Raw genomic sequence first — 9,334 nt, 5'->3', positions numbered from 1 at the left:
TGTGAAAGTGACGATTAATTATCTCCCCTGAACGGTGAAAGAAGAAAGACATGGTTCTAGTTTTCACATTATGCCTTATAATATGTTGGAATTTAGCTACTTGCTCTTCAACCGTAGAGCGAGTTGAATCCTTTACTCTACCAATTCCTCTTAGTTTTTGACACAACTGCCTAAATGTTTCAGGGCCCATACGTATGACATCTTGGTATTTTTCAGATTTCAATAACTGTGTCAATAGTTGAGTACGCCTAATTTCTCTTTTCAAGTTATCGTCATTAATTTGTCTAGGCCTATATTGTGACAATAATTCCAAAGTATACAATGCATGCGCGGTAACACATGAAACAGATGTGACACAGATATGTTGTCTCTTTTCTAACTCTTCACTAATAGAGTTAAGTTTTGTATTGGTTCAGGATGATATTGGTCAATAGAAGTGATTTGATTTACTTAAAAGTCTGATTCATATATGACGTTTGTTCTATCTTCAAAATTCTTATCTTCAAAATTTTCAGTATCCATCAATGAAAATATAATATTCAGAGTGGACATATCAATAATAAAAACACTCAAAAAGTGACAAAAAGGATATAACATATTATACATATACTTAATATATTATTACACATATATGCAAATATAAGAGGTATAACATATTATACATGTACCTAATGTATTATACATATAAAATAAAGGAAAAAAAGAAAATCCAAATAAATTATTATTTATTTCAAATAGGAATCCTAAAATTTACTTTGGTTTTTGTTTCGCAACTGCGTCCTAAGAATTTAATATCATATGATTTTTTGAAAACCAGCTACTAATTTAGTACACTTAAAAAAAAAAAAAACAGCAAGCAGTAACTAATTTAAAAAAATTATATAAAATCCATCTTTGGTTGAATTCTCCTAAATTTTGGTGTGGTTGAACTACACTTACCAATATGTTATCCATTTTAAGTCCTTGAGCATTTTTACGTCTCTAGAAAAAGTTATGCCTCTCCAAATATTATTTTATTTTAAAGAAAGGGTGCTGTCATAACAGTGAACAACTCTACTTTCGAAAGGCACACCTTTCTCTACAAAACTTGAATCGTCCTAAAATTTGGACATAAAATACTACACATCCTAATATTTCAGCCTTCTTTGGTTGCATCTCGAAAAAGTTTCAGAGTCTCGAGATATGTGATTTTGAAATTGCTGTTCCAGAATTCGGACAACATTATTTTTGCAGAAAATGTCCATTTTCTAAAAATCATATCTCCCAAACTACGTATCAAAAAATTCTGAAATTTTAGGAGAACAATTTAGACATCTGAAGATTTCATAAAAAAATAACTTCACTCGTTTTGAGTTGCTAGATTGCTCCCAATTTTGTTCACAAAGTGTTGTCCAAAACTGCATAATTCTGCAAGACTGCAACATGTAACTTCGGATTTTGAGAGGACAAAATTTGATTCCTAACTTTTTACTCACTCTAATCTTGCATTCTAACTTTTTTTTTATTTATTGTGATTTGTTGAAAATATTAAATCAGTCCCAAATACTCAGAATTAATAAATCACCATTTTTTGTCACTTTTACGTTTAGGCATACTCATATGAAATCAAAAATCTCTTCACTACTCCACATAGCAATCCAACCACAAATCACTCAAATAATTCACATATATTATCATCAACTTATTGCGTCATATATAGCAAATAGCCCAACATCATCTCAAGTAATCATTGGTATGTATCATCAATTAATTCAATAATGAATTAGTTCAATCATGGAACAACTACTGTAGCAGTGTATACAACCATAACCAATTTGTCATATTTCACATCATTTGGGGGGATTTATTTTTATACCCAAAATCAGTTGCAGCATGAATTAAACCTAACATAGACCCCTCTCACACATGTAAAAAATAATGAACCAACTAAAAAAAACAGAAAAGTTGCGTTCCAAAAAAATAAAAACGTGCTTGCATGATCGCTTTCTACGACGATCCATCTAAGCTAACTCAAATTAAAGAAGAATCCATAATTATAGAACTCAGAAAATGGATAAAAAACCTCTACAACTTCAACTGAAGAAGCAAAGCATCGATTTGAAGGAAATTTGGGAGAAACAAAGAAAACGACAGAAAACTCACATTTGTCTTGAGTAAGAAGAGATGTAGTTGCGATGGACCTGTGATGACGATAATGATGCCGCGACGGCATTGTGGATGAGACAATAAGACCTGGGTGGCGCTGGTTAGAAAATAGAGAGAAGACACGAGATAAGTTTTCAGATTTGGATGAAAGTAAATTGGGAAATTTTAATTCTCTATTTACTAAAAGGGCAAATACATAATTGTGTTTTTATTTGTTCTTTTTTATCCGTTTTCATCTCATAGGAGAAGAGAAAATATTATGCTTTACGACACTCCACTCTTTTCATTTCTCTTCATTTTCTTTGGGGATCTAAACAGAGCAAAATTTAATTTTCCACCCAATTTCTTTTCATGTGTTTTCTTTCCCCCCATATTCTGTTGAACCAAACACTGCATAAAATTAAGAGTAGAGTAAAATTGGGTTTTAAAAAATTTTAAATTTGTAAACAGAGTTAAGATAGAGTCTAAATTCTATTTTAGACTATTGCCAACCCCATTGGACTACACCTTTTAAAATAGTAAAAAATGGTAATAGAATAAAACAGATTTTTTTAAATAAATATTTTATTTCTTTTATTTATCGATATACATAATTTACAGATAAATTACCAATTGAAGCATTATTACTTATTTCACTTACGGTATAAATGAGTTGGTAATTTACATATCTCATTTATACGAGATAAGACACATAATTTATCCAAAGAAATTGGGTGCACATGAGACACATGTCGGAGTTGGATTTCAACGTATCACGTTTATAATTGTATTACTAACTCATTTATACTGTAAACGAGATAAAGTTATACTAAAGTCATTTATACTGTAAACGAGATATAATACGACAAATATAATTCAGCTATAAAATGATTTGCAAGTAGTGGTGTTGACTACAAGCAAATCACTTCTTCTTACTATTTTTTCTTCTTTGTTCTCTCAAAAGGTTTAGTAAGAGTGTTTGAATATATTTTTATGAGTGTATATTCTAATTCTCATATAAGTATGGGTGACGATGGAGTTACTTTTGAGAGTGAAAATCTTAATCTACTGGACACTCGTCGATTAATATAAGTTGTTAGCACCGATGAAAAATAGAATATTTTGATTTCGTGTTTTTTGGTTGGATGACGATGAGCGTGTGCGATTGATGTTTGATGTTCATGGGAGAATCATGGTCCAACAAGTGATGAAGCTTGCTGTGGAGGTTGGTGCCATAGGTGGTGGTTCTGGATACTCGACTTTTGTCCAAGACAACTCACCTCTTGCACCACCAACTCTATATTGTGCTAGTCTAGTGGAACATATGGAGGTGGATACTGAGGAGTCGAATGAAGAATACGTTGTCGAGAGCGACAAAAGTGTTTTTTTTTTGGATGATGAGGAGATTGTACTAGAGACCTCGGTCGGTGGAACAATTCGGTATCTTCTACCTGTCCTGAAGCCAGTTTTGGAGTTATTTATTGTACCTAACCACTCTCACACGTTGAATCTTGGCGCGATACATAAAGATATTTCATTTTTTAATACGGGGGAGATGATTATAATGCAGACGATGGTGTAGAATTTTGCATTACGCACAGATTAAAAAACATGGAGGCTGTCATGCTAGGTATAAAGAATTACAGTATTAAAAGGAATGCTGAGTATAGAGTTGTTGAGTCTTATCGAGCAAAATACCACGTACATTGCAGGCAAACCGCATCAAAATGTATTTGGAGTCTCCGTATTACACCTGTCAAAATCTTTAGTATTTGTAAGTCAGTTTATGATGTTTGAAGTTACACTTTTATAGCTTTTTATGGTTGATTTGGGATGGAGGTATACCGAAATAACGATCCCATTTTATGTTAATTTGATAGGGAAATGCATAAATTTGGAGGACCGCACACTTATTTAGCTATAGTATGTCTTAAGATCATCGACAATTAGATAGTAATTTTATTTGTAGTATCATCATATCTCTCATACAATCCAACCCATTTGTTGTGAACGAATTACATATATAAGTGCTGTTTGCGCTTATCTCGTTTACATAAGTGCAGTTACACAATAAATATGCCCCCATGACACGTTTATCAATTACGTGTTTTATTTCGTTTACATATATTATCAACTCGTTTATAATATAAATGAGATAAGTAATAATATTTAAATTAATAATTTACTTGTAAATACGTATATTGAGAAATAAAAAAAGAAATATTTATTTAAAAAATTCAATATAAACGGAGAAAATTCACTCAATAATTGCTTTCAAGAAAATTAATTTAATACTACATTTTATAATTATAAAGAAATAAAAAACAAAGAAAAGAAGGACATTTTTGCAGCTCAAGAAGAGGACACGTGGTCAAGGTTGCTGTCAAGTTTGGGACGATGTGGTCCCCTCATAGAGGCCACGCGTTTCGCGGATTCCTGCTAGTCAAGTGCGTGTCACGTGGGCCACAATTTCCTTTCATAGAAGGGGCCCTGATACCCTTACCCGCAGTCATCAGTCCCCTCACCCACTCTCCAACCCGCTATCGCCGGTTCCCCCTTGCACTTCACAGCTTCTCGCACACCAAACGCTTCGCTCTTCCACCGGCTCACTCGGTCCCCCTTCTCCCGCTAAGCGCCACGTGCCCCCCAGCAGTAGAACCTCATGGACCCCACATTTAGGTGACGTCATCATTACCTTTGTCACTTACTAAGAAAGATTTAAGTAACGCAACGTGCACTTTAGAAGAAGAGGAAGGGGACTAGAGACTTTTAAAAGACCAAGACTTTTTGAGGGTTACAAATTATTATTTTATTTATTTTCTTATCCTTTTATGTTCTCTTTTAATTATTTGTATTAATATTTTTCTTCTGCTAAATTGAGAGTAACTGAGAGGAGAAGAGAGAGAGAGAGAGAGAGAGAGAGAGTGTGCGAGTGCGTGTGTGAGAGAGAGAGAGAGGGGAATCAGATTAGCGCTTTTGAATTTTCTGTCAGATTCTGAGGACCCAAAATCTAGGGTTTTCTGGTTGTGGTTCTTCCCGGGTGAGTCGATTGCTTTGATTTTGGCTCAATTTCCGTTGTTTTGTTGTTCCCTTTTGAAAATTATTGATTGATTAGGTGAATTTGGTTTGATTTTGTCTTGTTGATTCGTTTCTTTGGTTGGGGATTAGGGTTTTGCGTTTGTACTTGAGGGGGTGAAATTTGTGCGTTTAAGGTCTTTTCAATCCGGGTTGAATAATTCTGTAGCTGCATGGCTTGTGCTGTGAGAATTCTTGTGAGGAATCATGAAACGACTATTTTTTGTTTGCTATGGCGGATTAAGGATTTATGTGAGCTAGGGTTGGGTGGGAATTTGGGGGAACAAGGTGAAATTGGGTCTATTAAGGTAGTGTAATTAGGTGGGAAAATTGGGGAAATTCTAGGTGCTTCGTGGGGAGTGTGTTGCGTTGTCTGGCAGACAGTTAGGTTGCATGCGTTGGCATGTCTTGTGGTTCTGTTTGGTTAACTCACTGAATATGACTAACAGGATTTGTAACATAGTCTCAGAATTATGCTCCTTTTGTTTATATCTTTTACTGAAGCTGTTGGTTGATGTTGTTCTAAGGTTAATATGAATAGGTTTATTGAATTGTGCTGGCCAAGGATTTATAATTTGCTATTTCAAAGTGAATCATAATTTATTTCATTGGGTTGTCAAGTTTCTTGTATAACATTCTGTAGAAAATAAAATCTGTGTTATCCCAATGATTTCTTTCTTGTTGTTTCTAGAATTATTCAGCTTTGATTTAGTATGAGGAATGGAATTTATGTAATTGGTATAAGTTGTGTGATCTAAAGATATGCAGTCCAAGTCTGAAACTGCAAATCGACTGAGGTCGGATCCACATTCCTTTCAACCTAGTGGTGTTTGTTCTGAGCCTTGGTGGCATGGTGGTGGCTACAGTGCTATCCCTCAAGCAATGCCTGGTGCAAATGCATCCAATTCCTCCTCTCTTGAATGCCCTAATGGTGAATCAGAATCCAATGAGGAAGGTCAGTCCTTATCCAATAGTGGGATGAATGAGGAAGATGATGATGCTGCCAAGGATTCACAACCTGCCGATCCTAATCAATCAGGTGCTTTGAGGTTATTTCTAGCTATTTACAAACGTTAAACTAAGAGAAGATAAAAAAGATGAATTGGCACTTAAAAATTATAATCATGCACTTTTTTCATGAAGTTATGCAAATATATGTGAGATTAAATATCATGCGTCTTTTCCATAGGAAATTATGGGCAAGAAAACCAAGGGATGCAGCATTCTGCACCTTCAATGCGCGAAGAAGGCCTCGCTCAGGCTCCACAGCTGGAACTCGTTGGTCATTCAATTGTATGTACTTTCCTTTTTTGTTATAAAGATATAAAACATGGATGTTGTAAATATCAATGACTTGTTTCAATGGCATAAATATGTGCCTATTACATATCTCTTTTATGGAGATTTTGTTATTTTGGAATTTATAGATGTGGGCTTTTCTGTTTTAGGAAGAATGGAACTCCTAACTTTGTTTAAATTCTTTCAATGCAGGCATGTGCTACAAATCCTTATCAAGATCCGTACTATGGGGGCATGATGGCAGCTTATGGACCCCAGCAATTGGTATGTGTTGTTTATCATTGTTGGTACATGTGATTAAATGTTACTTCATGTGCAGGTGATAACTAGCATCATGATTTGTTTTTGTTCATAGTAATCTCGTCTCTCGTTGATTTTTCTGTTTCTTTAAAGCAATGGTAATATGCAGGTAACAGTGAGATAAGTAACCATATTTTATTTATTTTTACCATCAGGGATTTGCTCCTTTTATAGGAATGCCCCATGCCAGAATGCCATTGCCTCTTGAGATGGCACAAGAGCCTGTTTATGTGAATGCTAAGCAATACCAAGGAATTCTGAGGCGAAGACAGGCTCGAGCAAAAGCAGAACTTGAAAAGAAGCTAATAAAATCCAGAAAGGTATTGCCTTTGTGCGTATTTGCTATTCTTATCTTTGTGGTACTGCCTTTGTATTGTATACGTGCTACCTAATCACAGTTTTCAAGTGTGAGAATTTAGTGCTGCTATGTTGCCTTCTACAACAGTAAACCTCATATTGCACTTTGTTTGGCTAAAAACTTTTTGTTAGGACATGAAGGGATTTCAATTTATCTGAGAATGTCTGGCATAGCACAAGATAAGTAGAAAGGAAGCCTAGTAATTGCTGGCCATTAAACAAGGTTAAAATAAGAGAATCTAGTGTAAAGCTCCTTCACCTCAAATCTTCAACATTTGTTTGAATCCTAAAAAATGAGTTTGCCATAATTTGCACTCCACTGACTTAATCTGTGAGTGCAATAGGTTTGTCATTGTGATTTGTTCTTTGCTAATTGGTTTTTCAAAATACTCTTGTAGCTTTTTCCTGAACCATGGTTGTGATTGCAAATAGAATTCTGACATCATTAGAAGTCACCTGTATATGGACTTAAAAAGCGATGAAAGCAATTATAGAGTTAAGAGCTTATATTCGATAAACTCTGCTCATGAACCATTCAAGTATGTTTTGAAGAACATGTAGAATTTGGTTTTACTAGTTCTATGGTCATGCTTTTATGTATTCTACATTCACATCTGGCATCCTCCTTCACACTCTGTTAACATCTGTTCTGCTCAGCCATATCTTCATGAATCTCGGCATCAGCATGCTATGAGAAGGGCAAGGGGTACCGGAGGGCGTTTTGCAAAGAAATCTGAAGTTGAGGGCTCAAACAAGGGCAAGGAAAAGGATGGTTCAGGTCCAGTCCTGTCATCACAGTCAATCAGTTCATCTGGTTCTGAACCTTTGCCTTGCGATTCCAATCAAACTTGGAACTCTCCCAATGTGCAACTAAATGCAAGGGGATCGAAAGTGCACGACAAATACGAAAATGGCAGTGGCTCCTACCACAGTCATAATGGTTTGCAATCTTATCATTTGCATTCTGGTGACAGAGTGGACGAAGGGGACTGTTCGGGTCAGCAACGGGGAAGCATCACCAACGAGCACGCATCGGCGAGGCGCCTTGCTATTCAGTAGACCCCTGCATGCGGGGGGTATAGATGCCAAGGTTGGTTTGTATCCTAGTGTCATATATTGGATGAATACCTTGGTTATCTGTAAAACATTCTTGGCAAATATACATGCCAAGCGGCAAATCATTCTTGGCTTTGTTTCTGTTTATGGTGTGAAATGATGTTTGGGGAAAGAATGATGGTGATTGGGGTATGTGATTTCTGTTGAAGTCAAAAATCAATCCTCCATTCTTTTCTCATTCTTTTTGCATTTTGTACAGAGTGAATAGTGTTAGTGAGAGCTCAAGCCGAGATGGATGGTCAGATCAGAAGACTTTGATGGGAACAAAACTATTGATGTACCAACTCTCAGTTTGACTGGTTTTCTTAGCTTGTGTAACCTCACCGGTTGTTTAATGTTAACGTGATGAGACATCATAGGACAATTTGACTCATGAATCTGGTCACATAACATTATTTGTTGGGCTTGTGTTATAAAGTTTTAGCAGTGCTTTGGTGAAGTTAGTTATGGAGGATAATTACATAGAGTAGAAAATTTACAAGTGCACAAATTGGAAGATATTTAGATTTTAAAAGTGCAAATATAGTAGTGTAAATAACAAAATATTGGCATTAGTTATGATTATTATTATTTTATTCATGTAGTTTATATCTTTTCTATAGTTGAGTAGGAGTTAAATGAAAGTTTTGGGTGTATTCTTCAGTGGTAGATCAGTAACTTTTTTATCAGCAATACGGTTAACAGAAATCAATTAGCTTGGTGTTTAATCCGTCACTAGCAATACAACTCAGGTATGTAACTAATTATTCAAAGAAGGAATTTTTTTTGTGATGTCATTTCTAAAAATTAATCTTAAACGGATTGGTTTTTTCTATTGCTTTGATTCGTTAACGCCTAAAAAATAGCTGAGTGCCTGTCACAATGACATGTCAAGTTTTGGAGACTGGGACAAATAGGTTTCTATGATTTTGAAAATTTTAAACCATGAAAAATGCATTTAAATTTTGTTATTGAAAAAATGTCTTCAAATAATTTTAAAATATGATAAAAATATTCAATAATAAATATATATTTTAAAAAATTATTTTAGAGATTGAATTTTGATATAATTTTTTGCAAACAT

At 34.8% G+C, this 9,334-nt stretch overlaps 1 protein-coding gene across 1 annotated transcript; it reads left to right on the top strand.

Moving 5' to 3' along the window:
* The first annotated feature begins 4,962 nt into the window (after positions 1 to 4,962).
* Positions 4,963 to 8,644, top strand: LOC107495951 (nuclear transcription factor Y subunit A-1). The gene is made up of 6 exons (XM_016117185.3): positions 4,963 to 5,164; positions 5,960 to 6,238; positions 6,389 to 6,492; positions 6,691 to 6,762; positions 6,954 to 7,118; positions 7,813 to 8,644. The coding sequence occupies exons 2-6, from the start codon at positions 5,962 to 5,964 to the stop codon at positions 8,212 to 8,214; spliced, it is 1,020 nt and encodes a 339-aa protein (XP_015972671.1). The 5' UTR covers positions 4,963 to 5,164; positions 5,960 to 5,961; the 3' UTR covers positions 8,215 to 8,644.
* The last annotated feature ends 690 nt before the right edge of the window (positions 8,645 to 9,334 follow it).

Source organism: Arachis duranensis, chromosome 1 (genome assembly GCF_000817695.3).
Source record: "Arachis duranensis cultivar V14167 chromosome 1, aradu.V14167.gnm2.J7QH, whole genome shotgun sequence".
NCBI lineage: Eukaryota > Viridiplantae > Streptophyta > Magnoliopsida > Fabales > Fabaceae > Arachis > Arachis duranensis.
Note: the sequence above shows the minus strand (reverse complement) of the source record. Positions and strands in the feature narration are given on the sequence as shown.

Bases quoted from the DNA above. Each gene is read 5' to 3' on its own strand.
- LOC107495951 (XM_016117185.3), top strand. From the start codon at position 5,962: ATGCAGTCCAAGTCTGAAACTGCAAATCGACTGAGGTCGGATCCACAT. The intron at 6,239-6,388 runs GTGCTTTGAGGT...TCTTTTCCATAG, and splicing joins TGCCGATCCTAATCAATCAG to GAAATTATGGGCAAGAAAAC. The intron at 6,493-6,690 runs GTATGTACTTTC...CTTTCAATGCAG, and splicing joins AACTCGTTGGTCATTCAATT to GCATGTGCTACAAATCCTTA.